This window comes from Chanodichthys erythropterus, chromosome 12 (genome assembly GCF_024489055.1).
Source record: "Chanodichthys erythropterus isolate Z2021 chromosome 12, ASM2448905v1, whole genome shotgun sequence".
Lineage (NCBI taxonomy): Eukaryota > Metazoa > Chordata > Actinopteri > Cypriniformes > Xenocyprididae > Chanodichthys > Chanodichthys erythropterus.
In genome coordinates this window covers 34,856,493-34,880,572 of record NC_090232.1, presented here as the reverse complement: position 1 = coordinate 34,880,572, position 24,080 = coordinate 34,856,493, and the positions used below count along the sequence as shown (strand labels likewise).

The following is a 24,080-nucleotide window of genomic DNA, read 5'->3' as shown; positions in this document are numbered from 1 at the left end:
ATCAGTTAGAATTTACTTTTTTGTGAGTGATTTATTTTTATTTTTAAAAATCTAGTAACCGGAAGTCATGGGAATTGGTAAAAAGATGCGAAAACACTTGTCTATTACTAAATAAAAGTTTATGTAGCACATTTAGTAACGCAAGGCCGACAAAAGTTCTGCACAAGCAAGTGAAAGTATAAAATACAGTTAAAATAAAGCAATAAAACAGTACAATATTAATAACGGCATCGTCATTAAAAAAAAAAATCTAAAAGCAGAGCGTAAATTCATGATCAACAGCAAGGAGCAATCGAGAAGCAGTGTTTTGAATAGAAAACTTTATTGTCAGCGGAAGTGCCAATTACAACGCTGGATGGAAAGGATCCACGTGGGTACTTCCTCCGGTCAAGCACACACACTGAAGGTTAAGCAGGCTGTCAGAGCCCTTTGTTGAACGGGACCCAGGCGCTGTCCGGTGGGTTTTGAGCGAGGGTGCAGGAAAAGGTCATTTGCAGAGATGGACCCCATGAAAGCGCAGCAGCTCGCCGCGGAGCTGGAGGTTGAAATGATGGCTGACATGTATAACCGGTATGAAGCTCTTATGGTTTGTATGTGTAGCAGCGTGCTCTCTGTAAGGATATCTGACGTTAGAAAGAGACAGACTTGTGTAATAGACTACGCAACTATTGAATAGTACATTGTAGATGCAGTGTTGTAGGTTACTACAATTAGCCTGACGGCTATATGCAGGCTCCAGGGAATACGTTTTATAATTTCAGTGTTAGATCTTATTTAGACACCAGGCCTTGTTTGAGAACACATCTGTGTATCTTTTAAACGATCAAACTTAAAACTTGCTGCGTAATATAATGTAACCTGCAGTAATGTTATCCAGTACTCCAGCCTGTACTGCTGTCGTCAGAGTTCATGTCGCTTTTGCAATGACAGTTTTAATGCATTCAGGTATTTCACAGTCTTACTAAATTTTTCTTAATTTTTGCTTCATCTGTCATATCAGTAAAGGTGAAATACTAGGATGTACTTACAACTCACATACAGTTTACAAATCTGTGTGTGTGTGTGTATATATATATATCTTTTTGATATATGATCTTATATGAATGATCTTTTCTGACCACAGTCAGATCAGTTACATCAATATTTTTGCCTGCATAAATGACAGAGGCCAAAAAGTATAAGGATTTTAAAAGAAGTATATACAAATGTATGCCCTTGACCTAAACACTGATATTTTAATTGATTCATATAGACTGTTTTTGCAATTAGCATTTTTGTATTACAATTAAAGTAGGTAATTTTTGTGTAATTATGTATTAGGACAAGGTTAGTTCACCCAAAAATGAAATTTCTGTCATTAATTACTCACCCTCATGTCGATCTACACCCATAAGACCTTCATTCATCTTCAGAACACAATTTAAGATATTTTTGATGAAATCCAAGAGGTTTTTTTAATCCCCCATAGAAAGCAATGTAATTACCTTCTTTCAAGGTCCAGAAAGGTACTAAAGACATCGTTAAAATAGTCAATGTGACTACAGTGGGTTCAACCTTAATGTTATGAAGCGACGAGAATCCTTTTTGTGCGCAAAAACAAAACAAAAATAACGACTTCATTCATTGTCAAATTTCCCCATGCATTGCATTCATTACTATTATGTACTGTATGTAGTAGGGCTGCAACTAACTATTATTTTAATAATTATCTGTCAATTATTATTTCTCTCTCTCTCTCCACACACACATATATATATAATATATATGAGGTACATTCACTTATCTGAACAAATTATATTTATACTCGATTACAATATTTCCTTAATAGTTACTGCTTTCATAAAAATACATTTTAAACCTACATTGAACACTGCAAAATGTATTTTAGTCAGAATTATAGCAGCTGTCTATGTTTTCCACTAATTTTCAGATGTATTTTTCCTTAATTAAGTTTGTCAGTTATTATTCTTAATAAGTATTCTTCATTTATTCGATTGGTTGTAGCAACCCTAGTATGTATTCTTTACAAAATAGTGGGACGAGTTAATGAAGATTATACTTGCCTAAATCGGTTGTAAAGGTGAATATTTCTATGTTTAATTGAGATAATACTTTATGTAACCGGGGTGACGGGTGTCAAACTGCTCCTGGAGAGCCATAGTCCTACAGAGTTTAGTTTCAGCCCTGCTACAACATACATACCTGTATAGTTTTCAAATAAGTCTGTAGGATCAGGTGCATTCAATTAAGGTTGAAGCTAAACTCTGAAGGACCGTGGCCCTCCAGGAACTGAGTTTTGCACCCCCGGGCCCAGTTGTTCAAAAAAATTAATCTGGATCAAAATTATCTAAATTTGGAAATCCCATGTTTTGCTCTCCAGGATAAGGTAATCCATTTTACTTTAGTGCTGTTTCTTCAACCGATTCATCTGTGATGATTGTGCATATGTTGTGATTTAAAGTGATTTTTTTTTTTATTATTATTATTATTATTGACAACTGTTTGAAGGATTATTTCAATGGTGCCAAAATCTCTTTTTGCTGAAAGGCTTCATAGGTATCTTAATGTCTACTTCTAATTCATTACTTTAATGGTTAAACTAATCAAGACCAAAATAAACATATAAATGTGTATATATTACATGATACAAATGTTGTGTTTTTTGGCCAGTTTTAAAGTTATTAAATTTTTGTACCTGAAATCCACCCTACAGCTGGGATCAGGATAATCCAGTTTGTTTTTAGTTCAAACTGAACAACACAAACTGACAATTTGATTCAGATTAAAAAAAAAAAAAAAAAAAAAAAAAGATTGGTTTTTCATGATCTAATCTGATTTCAGAATCCTTTTTTTTTTCTTTTGAACGAACCATTTTTCATGATTTGATCCAATCAGATTACTTTTGAATAACTGAGTCTTGGTCTGTCATCTCACCTCATCTCTCCTTTCCTTTTTTCCCCTTATGCAGAATGACCAATGCATGTCACAGGAAGTGTGTTCCACCTCATTACAAGGAAGCAGAACTTTCAAAAGGGGAAGCTGTGTGTTTGGACCGCTGTGTCGCCAAGTACTTGGACTTGCATGAGAGACTTGGCCGTAAACTCACTGAGCTTTCCGTTCAGGATGAGGAGGTGATGAGGAAGGCTGCTGCGGGCACTGGTTAAACCTGATACGGACTCCAAGGGTGGGGCTGAAGGCCTTGGATGGGGTTTGTGGGCACTTTGGACATCCATTATGGAGAAATCAGGCAGCGTGGACATGCATATAAATATTATAACATGAATATGAACAATATTGTGACAAATATTGATTCACTGTTAGACATGTCAAAAGGTTCAGACTTTTGGAAGGAGGTGGGATAGTTTGTCCCAGGAGTTGTGAATAGTTTGTTGGCATGAACATTATTGACATCACAGGAATTAAACGTTATCTGGTTGGGGGGATTCGTGGAGTGTTGTGAAATCGTGTCCTTGTGAAATTGTTGACTTTTTTTTTTTTTTTTAAATTACACTGGTCATTGTAATTTCTTACATTCTCTGAGTCATTTTACAAAATGTACCTTTATTGTGTAACAAAATTAAAATGTTTACCAATTGGTTTTTATCTGCTGACCCTTTATTTAAAATTATCAACAAAAAAAAGAAAAACAGATAAAAAGGTCAGGGTGGTTACTTGACGGTTGAGATTGTTTTTTTCTTTTTAAGTTTTAAGAGGATTCATTTCGAGTCTTGGCTCCCTAGAGACAGTTTTAGTGTGCTGACAGCATGTTAACACTAACTGTTGGACTGTCAGTACGCTAAAAAGTCTTTTCAGGGAGATGTCACTGAATTCATTTTCTTTAAGCACCACTTATTTAACAAATCTTCAGTTTTCAACGAGACATTTCCTGTTAATTTTTGGATTTTGACAGACATGGGCTTCATCCGAAATTGCATACTTCCCTATGATATACAGTCATGTGACAAAGAAAGTACACCCTTTTTAATTCTATGGTTTTACATATCAGGACATGAAAAAAAAAGTATAAATTTGTAAAAATAAAAATAAATTTGACCTTTAACAGGTCTTAAAATTAAGTAAATGCAATCTCATGAACAACAACACATGGAATACATGTAATAAACAAAAATAAAGCCAAAATGGAGAAGCCATGTGTGACAATTTTCTCTTCTTTACAACGCTTTATGCAGATTGTTTATGCACAGCTTACTTAAAGGATTAGTTCACTCTAAAATGAAAATTAGCCCCTCAAGGGTCACCGTGATTTTGCTAAGTAAGACATGGGGTATATTCTTCGTACGTCGCTAACTCACTTAGCTGGATTTGACTGATGGCGATTTGGCATGATCTTGGATTGTTCGGTTCTTCGACGCTCATCCTGGACTTGCTGTCATAGCAACAGGCCCGTAAACTCAAACCTGCTTGGGAGCAGGCTTATTTCATTTAAACAGGGTTAGATTGCATCTTTTTAAGCGGAGGTGAGCTTAAAGTCTGTCCCAGCCACTGCTACTTTCCCACAAGAGTACCCTAATGTACACCAGGGACAATATTATTTAAAAATAAATTTGCAAATAATACTTTAATGCCGTGTAGTGTCATAATATAGACACCGACAGTTTTACTCTTTGAGAGATTCATTCGAGAGGGAATAATTACGTAATAATTTGTATTGGAGTCTATTACACACATGATGTACAGATGTCTATGCCGTAACGTTACATGCATTTGTGCATTTGAACCGCGACAGATATTATGGGAGTGGCTTGATGAAGCGCAGGAGATGCAGATAACTTGATCCTGACCCTTAAGAAACTTTAATTAATAGCTGTCAAATATGCTTCAAAGGTAAATTAGTTGCTAATTACAACATAGAAATAAATAATTCCCTGTGCAAATACTAGAAATTGTGAATATAGCCTAAATAATTCAGTAATCATGTAAAAAAAAGTGCACATTTAATTTATCTAACATTTATGTCGTTCTTCTGTCATTTATTCGCTTGGCTGTTTCCTTATAAATGTCTAGAAATTCGTCAAGTTTTTCGTCAGGTGTCTTTTCTCATTCTATGATGTCATTACGTTGCCGTCTTGACTCCAGCCAATCGCTGCATTGCTGATCGTGGTTTCGTGTATCGATACATCTGCCGTGATTGGGATCATAGCAGTGATTGGGAACTTGAACAATAAGAGTCGAAAAAACTTCCATAGACAAATCCAAATTAAACCCTGCGGCTCGTGACGGCACATTGATGTCCTAAGACACGAAACGATCAGTTTGTGCGAGAAACCGAACAGTATTTATATAATTTTTTACCTCTAATACGCCACTATGTCCAACTGCGTTCAGCTTCCGGCTAGTAAGGTCTGATCGCGCTCTGACAACGGAAGTGATGTCTCGCGCTCATTGAAGTATATGAGCGAGACATCACTTACGTCACCAGAACGCGTTTTTTGACCTCACTAGCAGGAAGCTGAACGAAGTTGGACATAGTGGTGTATTAGAGGTAAAAATTATATAAATAATGTTCGGTTTCTCGCACAAACCGATCGTTTTGTGTCTTAGGCCATTAATGTGTCGTCACGAGCCGCAGGGTTTAATTTGGATTTGTCTAAGCAAGTTTTATATACTGTTATAGTTGAAGTTCCCATCTACTGCTATTATTTGACTGACAGACGGCAGCGGTTGCAGTTAAAAATCATAATTTTGCGTTCGACTGAAGAAACAAAGTCACCTACATCTTGGATGCACTGGGGGTAAGCAGATAAACATAAAATTTTCATTTTTGGGTGAACTATCCCTTTAATCCAGATATTTGAATCCAATTTGTAAATTTGTTTGAAGAACCAAATTAGCCAGAGTTCAGTTATCACGATTAGAAGATGTGGCATCTGTCAAATCATCTCAGATGTATTAAGCGAAGAATATGTACGAAGAATATGCCCCTGTTCCTGGATCAACATATTTTGTTGATCCTGGAACAACATTCCAGTCTGAAAATTTAGTCTTAACCCTATTCCTACCCCTAAACCTAATCCTACCCATAACTTGTCCCTAAAATCAGAGGGGAAAGATAAGTGAATAACATTGATGTAGAAGCACCTAACCCTGGTCGCAAGCCTAAACTTGACATAAACGGTAAACTTGTCCCTCAAATCTGATTGGTTGATTGGAATATGTTGATCCAGGAACAGACACATACTTGGCAAAATCACGGTGACCCACCCTCAAGCCATCATGGGTGTATATGACTTTCTTCATTCTGATGAACACAATCAGAGTTATATTAATATCCTGACACATCCAAGCTTTATAATGGCAGTGAGAGGGATCAACGAGGATGAGCTGAAGAAAGTGCTTCGATCCACATCTATCCATCATAACATATTCCACACTGCTCCAGGGGGTTAATGAAGCCCTTCTGAAGTGAAGTGATGCATTTGTGCAAAGAAAAAAAAAAAATCCATATTTAACAAGTTATGAAGTAAAATATCTAGCTTTCGCAAGTTCAATGCCAGTTCCGTTTTTGGACTTTGACTGGGCCAGTGCAACACCTTATTTTCTTTTTCAGCCTTTTTGAGTTCATGGTTGACTCAATGACTGCAAGGTGCCCAGGTCCTGTGGCTGCAAAACAAGCCCAAATCATTACCCTTCCACCAGCCTGCTTGACAGCTGGTATGAGGAGTTTGTGCTGATATGCTATGTTTAGTTTTCACCAAACTTGGCTCTGTGCATCATGGCCAAACATCTCCACTCTGGTCTCGTTTGTCCAAAAAAAAAAACTGTTCCAGAAGTCTTGTGGTTTGTTCGGATGCAACTTTGCAAACCAAAGCTGTGCTGCCATATTCTTTTTGCAGAGAAGAGGCTTTCTCTTGGCAACCCTTCCAAACAAGCCATACTTGTCCAGTCTTTTTCTAATTATACTCTTATGGTAATTGTCCTACTTACAAAGGCACATATATTTCAGGTTTTTTTCATTGTATATTAAAATGAAACAGCATGTAAAAGAGTTTGGTATGTTGATATGATGTTAGCTTTTCCTCAATAATTTCCTTTCACAAACATTGAGCAAGAGAAGCCAAGCAAGCTCTCCTCCAATTGGCTTGTTTGAGTCAAATACTGTATGTGCATAGCCAACGAGGCACTGTCCCTTTAAGAAAATGGGGAACTAGGGAGAAAACTTTCATTTCCTTCTCTGTTCTCTTAATAAATCCCCCAAGCAACTATTTATGAGGCGAGAGTTTCAGTAGAGGCTCGATATAAGTTTATTAACGTTGAGTTTTAATCATTTAAAATACTTTGCAGAGTTTGTCGCTATAGCGAAGTTCATCGTTACCACTCTGGTGAGTAATATTTGCTCTAGTTAATGTTTAATGATTGCTTCGTCCTGCGGCATCGTCAAGCTTCATTACATATACAACGTTACCTATAAATGTATTAAAATCTCTCGGTGTGGACATCGAATGAATTGGTTTTGTACATTTGTTTACACAAACCTTGTGTTTTAGTAACTACAAGAACAAATGTATGTATTATTTTATGTAACATTACAGCCACAGTGGCCATATTTTCATATTGTTATCCTTCTTTGCTTCACTTACATTTTTTTTTTTTTTTTTTTGATATTTTATTTTATGAAATCGCCATGTTTACCTCTCACACGCAGCGATCTACCTGTCCTGCATTACCCAGTCTTGTGTCTAGCGAGCATTGCGGCCGCCAGATGGCAGCAGTGATCACTGAAGATAACGTGTACAGCGAGGCTGAAGTGAACGACGCGCCCCCTGCTGGTGGAGATGATCAAGTGCAGCTGCCCGGGCCTGAAGGAAACATACAGGGACAGGTAGCCTCTACCAAAGCCTGTAGGCTAGGATATTTCTGGTACTTTTGCCGTAATGACCACAGAACTGATTGAAATTTTTGTTAACGGAAAAAAAAACTACAGGGTTAATATATAACCACTGTTGATAGAAGTTTCTAGAACCGTGTTTTTTAATAAAAACAACAGTTGTTTAAAGCAGGGGTCTCCAAACTCGATCCTGGAGGGCCACTGTCCTGCAGAGTTTAGCCTAAACCCCAATTAAACACACCTGAACCAGCTAATTAAGGTCTAACTAGGCGTGTGTGTGTGTGTGTGTGTGTGTGTGTCTGTGTGTGTGTGTGTGTGTGTGTGTGTGTGTGTGTGTGTTGTAGCAAGTTGGAGCTAAACTGCAGGACAGTGGCCTTCTAGGATCGAGTTTGGACATCCTTGGTTTAGAGGATAATAGAATATGAAATATGCTTTGTCTTTTAATTAAGTCAGATTATTTTAATATATTATTAAGTCTTCTTGCAGCCTCGTTTTTTTTTTTTTTTTTTTTAAATAGGTCTACTCAATATTTGTATGCATGAATCAAATATATTGATATATAGTGAATGTGAAAAGGTCTAACATAGTGGAAATTATTCTTATAAATGAACAATATTACAATATTTTTCTTTACAAATGGCTGAATCAAAGAGAATTGCAACTTTTACACTACCGGTCAAACGTTTGGAATAATTAAAATTTTTTAAATGCAGTAAAAACTGTAATACTGTTTAATATTATTACAATTTAAAATAACTGTTTTCTATTTGAATATATTTTAAAATGCAATTTATTCATGTGATGGGAAGCTGAATTTTCAGCATCATTACTCCAGTCTTCAATGTCACATGATCCTTCAGAAATCAAATATGCTGATTTGCTGCTCATGAAACATTTATTATTTTTATTATCAATGTTGAAAACAGTTGTGCTGATTAATATTTTTATGTAAACAAAACCATTTAAAAAAAAATAATTAAAAAACACTTGAGAAGTACTATATATTATCAGAAACAACTTGAGTGAAAAGTTGGGGTTGGGGGTCACATGTTCAATGTCATAAATGTGCTTAATACTGCAGAATCTTCACTTTACTTCAAAACTGTTCTTTGTTTAAAAAACCCTGACACTTTATTTCCAAGTATAAATGAAAAGAAGAGTTTTCAATGTGGACCTTTCTTGTACTAACAGGTGGAGGAGTTTCTGGGCCCACATCCTGACTACGACGAGGAGGAGGAGGAGCGCAAGTACTACAGACGGAAGAGGCTGGGAGTAGTGAAGAATGTGGTGGGGGCCAGTTGCGGAGGAATGATCATCTACAGTGTTTACATGGGTCAGCCATTGCGCAACACACACCACAGGCACATAATATGATTCAGTCCAGCAATGACCTCATACTCTTCAAAGTCTGCGCGCGCTGTTTTATAAAAAGATCCTACTGTAAATACGACATTGAGTAGGACTCTACTTGTGTCACACTGTTGTCTCAGTGAGATTTCATTATGCACTGTCTGCTCCCATGCACTGCCAATGAATATGACATGCTTTGTGGATGGCATACTTGACTGACTCTTCACTCATCTGGTCATTTTTAGCAAGTTCATTGGCATGCACACACTCAAAGATGTCTCATTTGGTCTGAGACTGTGAAATCGAGCAACAGCTGACAAATCTCTTGTCACATGCCAAAAGTAAAAGAGGGTTTTGTGCCTGCTTTTTCACAGATTGTTTCTCTGTAGGTCTGTTACAGATGCAGTTAATTCTGCACTACGATGAGACGTACCGAGAGGTCAAGTATGGCTCCTTAGGGCTAGAGGATATCGACAACAAAATGCTGATGGGCATCAACGTTACGCCTATCGTCGGCCTGCTCTACACACCGGTGCTCATTAGGTAGCATGCTAACTGTTGTCAATGTATTTCCTCGCATTTCTGTTTTGTTCTTGTTCTTTGGATGTGTGTTTGTCACCCACCAACACAGTTATTAGCAGCACTTCTTCATCTACTGTCCACTTAATGCTTGAGTTTTGGCACTAAAGGTCTTCTCACACCCATGGTGTGAAATAAAAATGACTTACAGTGATAATTACAGTCCAGTACGGCTGCTCTTTCACCATTAGTTTTCCAATTTAAGTGTATTTCTCAATTTCTTCCTCAGATTTCTGGGGACTAAATGGATGATGTTCCTGGCTTCAGGCATCTATGCTCTATTTGTTTCAACCAATTACTGGGAGCGATACTACACTCTTGTACCATCAGCTGTGGCCATTGGTGTTGTCATTGTTCCGCTGTGGGCATCCTTGGGAAATTACATTACCAGGTGAGCGTGTTCAAAAGCATCACACCATTGTTCAAAAGTTTGGGCTCAGAAAGAGTAATACTTTTATTTAGCAAGGATCAAAAGAACTGACTTCGATACCAATTCGGTACTGAAATTTTAATAATATGACACTTTGAGTGCTATTGAGTGGATTTGTAAATGCCTCTGATTGCTTATTGTGTTCACACGCTCAACATATATGTCTGTGATTGGCTACAATGATCAACACAATGATCTATTAGCGGACCGGTGTGCTGATAGACTCCTGCTTTCAAACACTCCCGTGAACACAATGGCCAATCAGAGGTGTTTACAAATCTGCTCAAAGCATCACATTTTTAAAATTTCAGTACCGACTTGGTATCGAAGTCGGTACTTTTGACAACACTAAATTGACCAAAAGTGACAGTAAAGACATTTATAATGTTACAAAAGATTTCTATTTAAAATAAATGCTGCTCTTTTGAACTTACATTAAGACATTAAGAAATGTTTCTTGAGCACCAAATCATCATATTCGAATGATTATTGAAGGATCATGTGACACTGAGGACTGAAGTAATGATGCTGGAAATTCAGCTTTGCATCACAGGAAAACATTTTAAAATATATTAAAATATCAAGCAGTTTTTTTAAATTGTAAATATATTTCACAATATTGCTGTTTTTATTGTATTTTTGATCTAATAAATTTGGTGAGCATAAGAGACTTCTTTCAAAAACATTAAAAAACCCTATCAACCCCAAACTTTTGAATGGTACTTTGTCAATCATTTTAAGTATATTGGTATGTTTCATTGAGGATCATGTGACACTGAAGACTGGAGTAACGATGCTGAAAATTCAGCTTTGCCAACACAGAAATAAATTGCATTTTAAAATATATTCAAATAGAAAACCGTTACTTTAAATTGTAAAAATATTTTTGCTGTATTTTGCATTATATAAATCAAGCCTAGTTGAGCAGATGAGACTTTAAAAAAAGAGAAACGTTACTGTCAAAAACTTTTGACCGGTAGTGTTTTTCTATCAGTTGATATTGAGTATATATATATATATATATATTTTGCAGTTACTGGCCATAACATGAAAATAATTACCGGTATTTGTTTATTGGTATCGTTAAGAAAAAATGATCCTAGTTTTTAGTATCTGCAGATACTGTAAGCCATTTTGTAGGTTGATTTCCAATAGTGCAACATCAACTCAGCCAATCAAATCTGTGAGTTGGTAGACAGGAAGTATTTGAGAAAGCTGCTTGGTCATTATTTTTTAGATTATTTAGCTGGTAATTCTCAGCTGTATCTCCTCGCATTGTCTTAGCATGACCAAAAGCTCACTACTCAGTTTTATACAGCTATTTTCTTTTGAGTCTTTTCATATATAACTTCCCTTCACTCGTGTGCTTATCAGAATGGCCCAGCAGTACTATGAGTATGTGAACTATAAAGATGAACATGTCCAGGAGCAGAAGAAGCCCCCCAAAGGAGCCTTCCATTCGTACATCATCATTTTTCAGTCCGTCTTCTACATTTTTTTCCATGTGAGTTAAGATAATCAGTTTCAAGGCACTCTTAAAATGTGTGAAAGGCTGTAAGCAGTAATAGTTAACCTGTGATTAGTTGTTTTCTCCCCTTTGCCATCATAACTGAAGTATTAATATGTATTCACAGCTGTGTGTGTGTATGTGTCAGATGTCGGCTGCATGTGGGTTTGTGCATTAACATGCGGCTATTTATAGTGTTCACTCTCTGTCTCTCTTCTTCTCTTCTCTCTCTGCAGCTGAGTTTCGTGTTTGCCGAGTTCCCCATGGTTCTGTTCCTCAATAACTACCTGAACGATTACAATCACACTCTCTACAAAGTCACTCAGTGTGGTAAAATCCTCTCTCTCTCAATCTTGTCCTCCTTTTTAGCTTTACACGCTGACATTTTAAAGGCTCATGAGCAGGTGCTCAGTATGACATTTGCGTAGTATTAGTTCTCACATCCTTTTGTGAAGTTTTGACATGCTCGATTCATGTAGAATTAGAACAGTCAAAAAGAACTTTATAAAGTACCCAAGACTTTCAGAACTGAAGTGCTGATGCTGGTTTGTCTGGAGAGACTTTAAAAAAAAAGTGTTCTCTTATTTGTTTTGTTGGATATTTCTGGAGGTTATAACAACTATAAAAATACCTATGAAACTACCACACCAAACATAAGGTATACATGGGTATATATATAAGGGAGCAAGAAAGCTTAAAAACAAGAACTTTGACACTGTTGAAAAACAATATCTCACCTCAACAGCTGTTGCTTGAACACCAACTCTACTAGACTTGCTAGGAAAATGAGTAACTCAATGACAGAAAAAGAACAATCTCCATGTGCGGTGGCCCCAAAAGGAATTGACACATCAGCCACTCTTTTAAATGTATGAAAATGTTGCATTACATAACAAAATATCATACCAAATGGTATTTATTTATACAATGGCATTCAAAAGTTTGTCAAAGTTATGCATGTATTTGATCAAAAAACAGTAATATTGTGAAATTATTTTAGAATTTTTAAAAAACCCTTCTCTATTTTAATATATTTGTAAACGTAATTTATTCCTGTGATGCAAAGCTGAATTTTCAGGATCATTACTCCAGTCTTCAGTGTCATATGATCCTTCAGAAATCATTCTAAAATGCTGATTTGGTGCTTCTTAATATTTTTGTGGAAACCAAAAAATTCAGCATTGTTTATACATAATATATATATATCAAAAGTTTGGGGTTAGTAAGATTAGTCAGTCAAAGTTTATTTATATATATATATATATATATATATATATATATATATATAACTTTGACTGACTAATCTTACTAACCCCAAACTTTTGAATGGTAGTGTATGTAGCCAAGTAAAACATTTCACAAAACAAGTTCTTTATAATAATTTGTTTGCAGATGCCAGTTGGTTTGATTTTTTTATTTATTTTTTTAATCAATTAAATTAATATATTATGTTAAGTATGGCCTAAAAGTGTCCAAATACTATAAATAAAGTGAGTAAACTCAAAGCGAATCCAATTAACACTAAAGAAAATCTTTTTAAAAAACTTATCAAAACCATCTTGAAAGCTTGTTAGTTCCATGTGTTAATAATGAGAACATATCTTGAAAATAAAATCGAATGTGTCAAGAATATTTACAGTCAGTTGGCTCTGATGGAAAAAAATTGGCAATTAGAAACTTCACACTTCTGACTTGCTGCAAACCAGGGCGTCAGCACATCTGCTCTTCAATGCTCTGCTGTGTCTGGCTCTTCCTGGCTCTCAGCAGAGATGACGATAAGACTTTTTTTAAACCAGTATTTGAAATTGCAAAATAGGCAATCACACCAAATCACCAGCATCACTGTTTAATGTGCATCACTGCTTAACGTGGAAAGTCGCCCACCTGCCATATTGTATAGTGTAAAACATGAAAGAAACAGCCTGAATTCTATACAACTTTATGCAACCAGATCAAACTCATTTAAAACATGTGCAGTCTTGTTAGATACATTATTTTCTCTTTTCTCATCTTATCCCCTCTCTCTCTCTCTCTCTCTCTCTCTCTCTCCCTCAGGAGCTGGTGGGAAAGGAGTGATAGAGAATTTCAATAAGACAGTTTTGCAGTCTTTGCCTCGCTCTCTGCTGCTCATCGAGGTGGAGAGTGTGCTCATGGGAGCAGCCTTTCTCGCCATGCTTATTGTAAGACTGTCATTTTCATTATCATCACTATTATGACATCTCTATTTTCCACATCATCTTAAATACCCCCCAAATTAGCAATAAATCAGTGACTAAAACACTAGTTTTTATAGCCAACAGCAATTTGACCTTGATAGTCCTCTCACATAGTCATTTCATATTAAACCAAAGTAGATTAAGGCCATTTTTTTAATTGAGTAATAATTAAAAGAAAAAAAATCACTCAAATCTTTCACTTAGAAATTCTATTACTATAGAATATTCACTTAGTTGTTTTAAAATCTTTTATTTAGCCTCAAGTTATTCTGAATCCATCTAGTAAAATAATAGTAAATTATGCATAATTACAAGCAACTAACACATTACCAACCAAATCCTGACCATAAACATAAAGTACATATTGTTAATTAATATTACACAGTACTTATTTGTGTAATTACACTGTAACAATAAGATGTAGTGAAAGTGAATGAGTCAATGACTATCAAGCTCCAAATTGAAAAAAAAAAAGCACCATAATTTTCATAAAATGGTCCATATGACTCATGTGGGATGAAATTTGATCATTGTTCACTTAAAAGCTGTAGCTTTCAAAAAAAATACACTAGCATTAGATGCATGTTTGACATCAATTATATTCGCTTTTGAATTAACTTTTGACAATTAACAACAATTTAGTATCGAGAAGCTATCCTATTTTTCATTAATATTTTTAACTTGTTTTTATTTTTATATTTTGCATTTTCATTTTTTGTTAAATTTTTAGTGTAACGTGTCAAATGCAGGGATAAGGAGAGGCTGGATCCAAATACAAGCAGAAATTTAATAAATCAAGAGATAATCCAAACAAGAAATCTGGAAAGCACAGGGCAAAACACGCTACATCCTCACTAAAGCCCTATTCGGACGGGATTAGTTTTACATGGGGAGGTGGGGGTAAAGTAATTATTACTAGAGCTTCTCAGTGATTTTAGTCCCGTCCGACTGTGCCATCTCGGTAATCATTACGGACAATGTCAGTAAAGATTACGGCGACTTTTACCTTCTGTAAAAAGGTCCAGAAAAATTACCTCAAGTAATACTAATCCCGTCCGAATAGACCCGCTGTAAATACAGTACAGTCCAAAAGTTTGGAACCACTAAGATTTTTAATGTTTTTAAAAGAAGTTTCGTCTGCTCACCAAGGTGACATTTATTTAATTAAAAATACAGTAAAAAATAGTAATATTGTGAAATATTATTACAATTTAAAATAACTGTGTACTATTTAAATATATTTGACAAAGTAATTTATTCCTGTGATGCAAAGCTGAATTTTCAGCATTGTTACTCCAGTCTTCAGTGTCACATGATCCTTCAGAAATCATTCTAATATGCTGATTTGCTGCTCAATAAACATTTATGATTATTTTCAATGTTGAAAACATTTGTGTACTTTTTTTTTTTCAGGATTCCTTGATGAATAGAAAGTTCAAAAGAACAGCATTTATCTGAAATACAAAGCTTCTGTAGCATTATACACTACCGTTCAAAAGTTTGGGGTCAGTAAGAATTTAAATTTTTTTGAAAAGAAATTAAAGAAATTAATACTTTTATTCAACAAGGATGCATTAAATCAATCAAAAGTGGCAGTAAAGACATTTATAATGTTACAAAAGATTAGATTTCAGATAAACACTGTTCTTTTGAACTTTCTATTCATCAAATAATCCTGAAAAAAATATATTGTACACAAATATTTTGTACAATTGTACACATTAAATGTTTCTTGAGCAGCAGATCAGCATATTAAAATGATTTCTTAAGGATCATGTGACACTGAAGACTGGAGTAATGATGCTGAAAATTCAGCTTTGCATCACAGGAATAAATTACTTTGTGAAATAAATTCAAATAGAAAGAGGGTTAGGGTTATTTTAAATTGTAATAATATTTCTCAATATTACTGTTTTTACTGATTTTTAATTAAATAAATGTCACCTTGGTGAGCAGACAAAACTTCTTTTAAAAACATTAAAAATCATCGTGGTTCCAAACTTTTGGACTGTACTGTATTTACAGTAAAATTCCATCATTTCCTTTTTAAAAGTAGTTTTCTGCGCATTTTTCAAGCATGGAAGCACTTGAAGAAACATCTTCATTTGTGTTGTAGGTGGTGGGACAAGTCTGTGGCAAACCTCGTATTTTCTACATACCATTCAGAGCAAAAAGAAGATCGAAGCAATTGTCAGAGGCACAAAATTAATTTTATCTTTAGCTAAGTGCCTATTACCATCATAATCCAATCAGAATTTAATTAATAAATCGGACCTAACTGTTATTTATAGTTTATATATTTAGATTATATGTTTGTATCAGGAAGCAACGTATACCCACATGACGACAGGGAGGTGACGGCGGTGTGTAAATCGAGTTACCCCTCCCACTTCTGCTAGTTTTACTGAGATGTCTTGTCCCGTGCGAATTGGCCAATTAATATTACAGACATCCTGAGGTAAAATTACTTTACTCCACCTCCCCACGTAAAACTAATCCGTCCGAATAGGGCTAAAGACAAAGACTGATTGGAAAGACACAAGCTTATATAGGCCAGGTTAACAATGTAATGATGCACAGGTGGATATGATCATTGATGATGAGTCCAGGCAAAGGATTATGGGGGGTGAAGTCCATGACTGAGTGGCAGTGGTCTGTGGTAGAGTGCCCTCCGGTGACTATCAAGGGCACTCCAGATGGTGATCGTGACATTTAGTTTTTTTTTTTGTTTGTTTGTTTTGTGTTTCTGTCATTTTTATATGTTTTTTTTTTTTAAATGTCTATATAGTTTTTAATAATAGTTATTTTTGTACATCAGGTTAAACTAAATGAAAATGAGAAACATTGCCTTGGCAATTAGCTTTTTTTTTTTTTTTTTTTTTACAGTTTTCGTTAACTATAATAACCCTGAATTAAGTAAAAAATCATGCCCTCATTTGATATCAGCAAAATATACAGTATTTTGGTATGTTCCTCACACAAACATGGTTTCAGAAGACTTTCACAAGTGTTCCACGTTAAAGAAGATTTTTTATTTTTGAGTGAACTATCGCTTTTAACAGTGAGCTGCCAATGTTCCCCTAATAGTTCCTGGTGTTGTGTGGAGCTGCATATCGGCCCACAGAGGAAATTGACCTTCGCAGTATCGGCTGGGGGAACATCTTTCAGTTGCCCTTCAAGCACTTACGTGACTACCGTCTCCGTCTGCTCTGTCCTTTCTTCATCTACTCCGGCTTTGAAGTGCTCTTCGCCGTGCAGGGACTCGTACTGGTGAGAAACTAGACTGTGAATCTGAACATTAATCAAATGTACAGGTAAAATCTGAATACCAAAAGTCACACAGTGTCAGCTCTCAGCACTGAATATTTTTTAGCTTTTTGTGTTACCGTGCTACAATATTATAGGGTTAGTTCACACAAAAATGAAAATTCTGTCATTATTTATATCTTCATGTCGTTCCAAACTTATAAGACTTTGGTTAATCTTCAAAACACAAATCAAGATAATCTGGGAGGTTTCTGTCCCTCCATTGAAAGTCCAGGTAACAAAAGGTAAAAGATTCAAAAAGGTCACACGGCATAATTAAATGAATCAAGCTGTTTAATCGAAGTCTTGAAGAGATATGAGCTTCATATGATGAACAGATTTAATTTAGGCTTTTATTCGCATATAAATACACACATAGAGCAAATCACATTTGGTTAACTAGGAAATTTTGTGTGTCACACAAGAACAAACCTCATTGGTTCTCATGCAAACCAATGACGCACACACACAATCTTCCACATTTACCGTATGTATATGTATGCGTCAATCATTTTTTAAATGTAAATAAAAGCCTAAATTAAATCGGTTGATCATATATCTTCACAAGACTAAACCACTCGATTTATATGGATTAATTTTATGACGCCTTTATGACCTTTTTTGGATCTCTGGACCATCAATGGAGGGACAGAAACCACACAGATTTCATCAAAAATATCTGAATTTGTGTTTCAAAGATTAACCAGTGACAGAATTTTCATTTTTGGGTGAACTATCCCTTTAAGCAACTGCGAAGAAGCAAGTAAACCAATTTGCCTGGTATTTAGGTTAATTATGCTATTAAAGTAACAGCGCACAATCACTCATTACCTAAACAGATTTTCTCCTTTTCTATCCCTGTCTTTCTCAGTCATATGGAGTATGTGCAGTCGGGATGGAGAAGCTGTGGTTGTTGGTTATGGTGTATGGTTTGTCATCCTCCATCTGTTCGGCCCTGGCCCTGACGCTGCTGCGTTTGCCCAGGCCGGTCATTCTTCTGGTGGGAGCTTGTGTGCACTTTGTGCTGATCATAACCCTTATGTGCTGGTCGCCCCAACCCAGAACACCTAACTATCTTCCATATCTGTTGGTGCTTTCTGCCCTCTGGGGTATGGGCACTGCTTTCAACAAGACTGGACTGAGCAGTGAGTACAAATGGCATTTATACACATAAAACATACAGTACATAGAAAAATATACAGCAAGTAGCCAACTAGACTGATTCTGGGAGTGGTTAGATTGCAGTCGCATCAATGATATGACATAACGTTGTTTGTAGCTCTGCTGGGGATGCTGTATGAAGACAAGGAACGACTAGATTTTGTTTATACAATCTATCACTGGTGCCAGGCCATTGCCATCTTCATCGTCTACCTTTGGTCTGCATTGCCTATGAGGGTAAGGCCTTTATTTCTGTAGGTTTTGATTGAATTTACTGTAATAGGGTGCCAGACAAACAAAAATAATAGGGGAACAAATGACTTGTTTAATTTACAGAATAACTTGATGAAGGTGGCTGTTCAGAAGTGATTTAGTTCAGTGTATTTAATATAAATTAGTCCAAATTAATGCTGTTTTTTTAAATACTATTTTAAATTGATCACTTAACCTACACATTACAGGTCCTGGTTCATTTCAAATGAGATATAAGTAACTTAGCAGTTTAGTGAGGAAGTTACTTGATTCTGAATGGTTCACTGAGTCTGATTCAAGGAGCAAGTTCAAAGCCATTTCCTGAAAGTTTCTGACTGAAGGCACAGTCACATTCACTGCTGTTTGAGATTGTCTAGTCATTTCAATAGTAATCCACGTGATCGGGAATTTCGCGCAAGGTTAAAAGGGTAAAATTTCCTCCTGCAGATTTGCACATCAGGTTCAGTCAGTCATACGAATTCGCAACACTGACCAACAGAAAGCTGCTTGCTTTGAAAATAAGTTCTGTGTTAGTTGTACTTCATACATCTCTACACTATTGATAATAGATAATGGAGGGTTTTTTTTTTTTCATGAAATTTCGCTAATGTGACCAGACCACACCTTAAAGGGATAGTTAACCCAAAAATGAAAATTATCCCACGATTTACTCACTCTCAAGCCATCCAGAGATATATTTTAAAATATCCTTGCTCCTCCAAGCTTTATAAGGGTTGTAAATGGGACCAGTGCACCAAAGTTTTTAGTTTGTGAATCGTACATCAGGCTGTGTTATTGCATAGAGAAAACACTGACATGCACTCTAAGAAGATGATATTTCATGAAACTGCATTAAACTATTGTCACACTTTTTTTGCAATTTGGTGGCCATTTGAGTCTGGAGTCCGGTCACATTAACAATATTTAAGCAAAATTTCATAGGCTAAAAGTCTATTGTTAGCCGTGTAGAAATGTATGAAGCACAACTCACACAGAAGCTACTTTCAAACCAAGAAGCTTTCTGTTGGTCATTCACATGACCAACGTGAATGACCAACGTGAAATATGTGATCCTAGACCACAAAACCAAATTTATTCAGCTTTCAGATGATATTTAAAAAAAAAAATAAAAAAAATTGAGAAAATCGCCTTTAAAGTTGTCCAAATGAACTCTTTAGCAATGCATATTACTTACAAAAATAACTTTTTTATATATTTATGGTAGGAAGTTTACAAAATATCTTCATGGAACATGATCTTTACTTAATATCCTAATGATTTTTGGCATAAAAGAAAAATCGATAATTTTGACCCATACAATGTATTGTTGGCTATTGCTATAAATATACCCGTGCGACTTATGACTGGTTTTGTGGTCCAGGGTCACATATGTGGAGATTTCTTATTTACATATTAACAGAGAATTAAAAATCAATGTTTAAAATAACGATTAAGTCAGCTGCTCATTTTCTCTGTCTGGTCCCTTTCTAAGGCCAAGCTCGGACTCCTGTTGTTTGCACTCATAGTAGCATCGTTCTGCTACGTGCAGATGGAGCGTCGCCTGGCAAAGAGAATTCCATTTAGGTTGCCACGGATTCCGCGTCCACGACACAAGGTAATTCAGCTATTGAAGAAGGCATGAAACGGAAGTTATGATACTAGTGTCTTTCCTATTGTGACGTATATCCAAGTGAAAAAAGTGTAGGGTGGGACTTGATTTCGTATTTGGGAACTGAATGGATCATAAGAAGTTGCCCGTTGCTAACTGAATAAAGGCAGATATGAATGCCAGTTTGCAGTCAGATGTGGATATTTAGTCCCACCCTCTGCCGAGATACACGAAATGAAATGAGTGGATAGCGAGGGGGAGGGGAGGTTAACATTTTTGATTAAAATGTTTGATTAAAATTTAAAAAAAATAATGATGTGCATGGATAAATCATTTATAATAAACTAGATTTATAGTGAGTTTATTAAAGAAACAACTTTTGCGTAGTACACATTGTTAGTAGGGGTGGGAATCGTACCTCATGATACACAATACATGGCTTGCGATTGCGATAAGATCACAATACAGTCAGCAATTCTGCGATAATCAATATGTTGCTTGACAAGCAGGTTTTTAGAGTGCCTTATTTTATTAATTAAAATATCGATATTTGGCGCCAGCATATCGATTCTCGTATCACACGGAGAAGGACAACGATATATTGCAATATCTATATTTTGTCCCACCCCTAATTGTAAGAAGTTTAATTAATTTATTTTGTAAAATACTGTAAGTTTCCAGGTTCAAAACAACTTTATTGACAGCACCTGTATTAAACCAATCATCCTTAATTTGTTTAAAAATATACACTATATACAAGTTTGTTGTACTTTTGTTGATGCACTTATGATTTTTTTTTTTTTTGTGTGTGTGTGTACAAAAATGTGTTATTAGAGGTTTATTAGAGACATTTGCAATGAGAGGAATTAGGAAGTATAATAATGACAAAAGCAGAATTCATAAGCAGATCATAAGTTTATCCAACAGGAACAATGTTCAAGCCACTAAAAAGGACAGCTTAGAAACTTAACTAAACTGTCCTTATAGTGGCTTGACTACTGTTCCAGATGGATAAACCTCAGCTTTTGTCATTATTATACTTCCATATCGCTCTCATTGCTAATGTCTTCCATTACTATCCTGTTCCTCAAAGGTCAAAGGTTACCGATACCTTGAGGAAGAAAATTCCGATGAATCAGACACGGACCTGAGTGATGCTGATGATGATGATGAGAAAGAAGAGGATGAGAGAATGTTGGTTGAGGAGGACAAAAATACAGACGGCGATTCCCAAGGTTCACCGGGACCAGAGAGGATCGGGGTTAGGGACCGCAGGAGGAGACAAGACAACGCTGCCTACGAGCAGGCAGGAGAGAGAGAGGACTATGTCCAACATATGAGGGACTAGAAAAGGAGAGGTGAAAGATGACGGGAAGTTGTAAAATACTGAATAGCCAGAATGAAAGAGAAGTATTGAAAACGTGTACTCACTTTTTTATTAAATAATATTTTTTTTCTTTAGAAAAAGGAAAAGGGTGGGTCAGCGATGAAAAAAATTAAGGTCAGAAAATAGTCCACGGTAAAAAAAAAAAAAAAAAAGTAGAAGTGACAAGTGTTTCATTGAAATGGGAAGTGAAAAGAGGAAACTGCTGATACCTTGTAAGGTTAGGTGGTTTGTTGCCATAGAAATGGATATTCTCCATTTTGGCCTTTGGTCATGGTGATGTGCTTGAGTTGTGTATTTCTTTCTAATTCACTTTTTTGTGTGTTTGCAGTGATTCTTTATCCATTTCATAGCTGTTTTCCTCATTGTAACAGATAAACAAATTGCTCTCCATTAAAAAAAGTGTTACATTTCATTTTCATATATGATGTTATAAAACTGTAATACTGTAATAAAGATGATAGAGAGAGATTCTATGTGATTTAAAATGCTGCTTTTATGTTTTACGCAAGGTATGATAAGCTATAATGTGAATGATAATACTTAATTTAGTGTACATTTATTCACGTGTGATATTTTGTTTCTCTTTCATTTGCATTAGATGTAGGTGCTTTATGCAGATATATTCTTAGCAGCTGTTAACAAAAAACATTTTGGCATTTCACTGCTGCTTTTCCATTGTGTTTCATGTAAACAAGGGCTAGATTTTGGCCATTGCTCTTTGGTCTCGCGTCTCGCATATGCATATACGCTCAAATTAAAAGAAGTTCAACAAAACACATTTGTTTTGCATTTAAAAACACGAAACGCAAGACTGCGGAATGAAAAAAATGTTAAAGGGCCTAGATATGTGTTTTTTTAGAAGCTGAACAAAACTTGAACTGTCTTTATAAAAAGTTGATGGGCCATTGACTTCCATAATATATATATATTTTTCACCATCCTATGGAAGTCAGTGGGGCCCATCAACTGTTTGGTTACCCATATTCTTCAAAATATCTTCTTTTGTGTTCATCAGAAGAAAGAAATTCATACAGGTTTGGAATCAACTTAAGGGTGAGTAACTATCCCTTTAAGAAAAATTAAATCCAAATGATGACAGCTAAATAAATGCTAAAAGTAATGCTCTGGAACCATCTAGCTGTCAGAAAAACTATAACAGCTGAAATTATTTGCCAAATGCGTGATATACTAATGAAACTAAAGCATGCTCTATCGTGCAATGAAATCCACAGCAGAACTACAACACAGCGGTAATTCGTGAACGAATCGGCAGCTTTGAACGAATCGTTTGTGAAAGTCATTTATAAATGATTAATTCATAAATACATCCACTTGCTTTGTTGAACAAATGACTCAATGACTCACGCATTAAGACAGTTACTTACTGCCATCTACTGGCAGTTTTAGTATTTAAAATAATAACTTTTCACGTTTTTGTCATTGCACATGTCTCTATTGAACTTTTTTATTTAAAACATTAATGTTGTAAAAGATATTTATAAAGATACACTGGAAAGTCAATTTAGGGGGCAAATATTGTGTCTTAATGGAAAGGGTGCAGTCTAAGCAGAAGAGAGGAGGTACGCAGAAGGATGGTAAATGGGGTACTCCACTCTAAAAAGTTTGGGAACCACTGCATTATACTGTTACACATGCATTTTCTTCCTTAACTGTTTATGTTCCCTTAAAACATAACTGACTGCGTTTACATGAATACTTGCCAAGATTGACATTATTTTGTGTGTATTTTACTGTTTAAGAGCAATAACTAGTAAAAAAGAACTAAATTTAATACTGAGAGGTGGCTTCATAATCTGCGGGAATAAATAAAATTATGTGCAATACATTTTGTGTGTCAACTCCCTGTCGGAGAGCTGAGAGAACGAGAAAGAGCAGCTGGTTTTGTGCATCTGTTCTGCAGAAAATGAGTATTGGAAGCATTTCAGATATTTGCGGGTTCGATCAATACTTGTAGGAAACAACTGAGGTGCCCTTGAGCAAGGCACCTAACCCCCAATCACTCCCCGGGCACCACAGTGAATGGCTGCCCACTGCTCTGAATGCGTGTGTCCACGGTTTGCAGTGTGTGTGTGTTCACTACTCACTGCTTCTAACTTGGATGCGTTAAATGCAGAGGATAAATTCTGAGTATGGTAGAGTATTCTTCACTTCACCTAGTTTGTGACTTCACCTTTAAATGCAAAAGACACCAGATGTGAGTGCAACAGTCAAACATATCCGTTTTGTGCATGTTTAAAAAAAAAAAAACAACAATGGAAAATTAGCAAGTTTCTTAGTTAGGATCTTGTACAAATGGAAATAATCAATCTCACGGACATGCTCTGAATGGTGGTGATCACCCTATTTTTTCCCAAAATTTTACAGTACTCTGACATATTTTTCCCTCGCCCCCAGCATTATTGTGTTTATAAAGCAT

General features: G+C 35.8%; 2 protein-coding genes across 3 annotated transcripts; both read left to right on the top strand.

Moving 5' to 3' along the window:
* The first annotated feature begins 334 nt into the window (after positions 1-334).
* Positions 335-4,139, top strand: timm10 (translocase of inner mitochondrial membrane 10 homolog (yeast)). The gene is made up of 2 exons (XM_067404875.1): positions 335-570; positions 2,969-4,139. Exons 1-2 carry the CDS (start codon positions 500-502, stop codon positions 3,162-3,164), a joined length of 267 nt encoding a protein of 88 aa, XP_067260976.1. The 5' UTR covers positions 335-499; the 3' UTR covers positions 3,165-4,139.
* A 3,019-nt stretch (positions 4,140-7,158) lies between these two features.
* unc93b1 (unc-93 homolog B1, TLR signaling regulator) lies at positions 7,159-23,478 on the top strand. 2 transcript variants are annotated; one of them, XM_067404782.1, is made up of 13 exons: positions 7,159-7,340; positions 7,690-7,840; positions 9,038-9,179; positions 9,586-9,739; positions 10,005-10,166; positions 11,580-11,709; positions 11,949-12,042; positions 13,768-13,892; positions 17,016-17,198; positions 18,106-18,379; positions 18,514-18,632; positions 20,140-20,262; positions 21,350-23,478. In XM_067404782.1, exons 2-13 carry the CDS (start codon positions 7,721-7,723, stop codon positions 21,602-21,604), a joined length of 1,881 nt encoding a protein of 626 aa, XP_067260883.1. In that variant the 5' UTR covers positions 7,159-7,340; positions 7,690-7,720; the 3' UTR covers positions 21,605-23,478. The 2 variants fall into 2 exon arrangements, with proteins under 2 accessions (XP_067260883.1, XP_067260882.1); XM_067404781.1 differs by having other exon boundaries at positions 7,160-7,340; positions 7,664-7,840; positions 21,350-23,474.
* The last annotated feature ends 602 nt before the right edge of the window (positions 23,479-24,080 follow it).

Coding starts and splice junctions, on each gene's coding strand:
- timm10 (XM_067404875.1), top strand. CDS start 500: ATGGACCCCATGAAAGCGCAGCAGCTCGCCGCGGAGCTGGAGGTTGAA. Junction 571..2,968: donor ATGGCTGACATGTATAACCG/GTATGAAGCTCT, acceptor CCCCTTATGCAG/AATGACCAATGCATGTCACA.
- unc93b1 (XM_067404782.1), top strand. CDS start 7,721: ATGGCAGCAGTGATCACTGAAGATAACGTGTACAGCGAGGCTGAAGTG. Junction 18,380..18,513: donor CAACAAGACTGGACTGAGCA/GTGAGTACAAAT, acceptor CGTTGTTTGTAG/CTCTGCTGGGGATGCTGTAT. Junction 18,633..20,139: donor GGTCTGCATTGCCTATGAGG/GTAAGGCCTTTA, acceptor TCCCTTTCTAAG/GCCAAGCTCGGACTCCTGTT.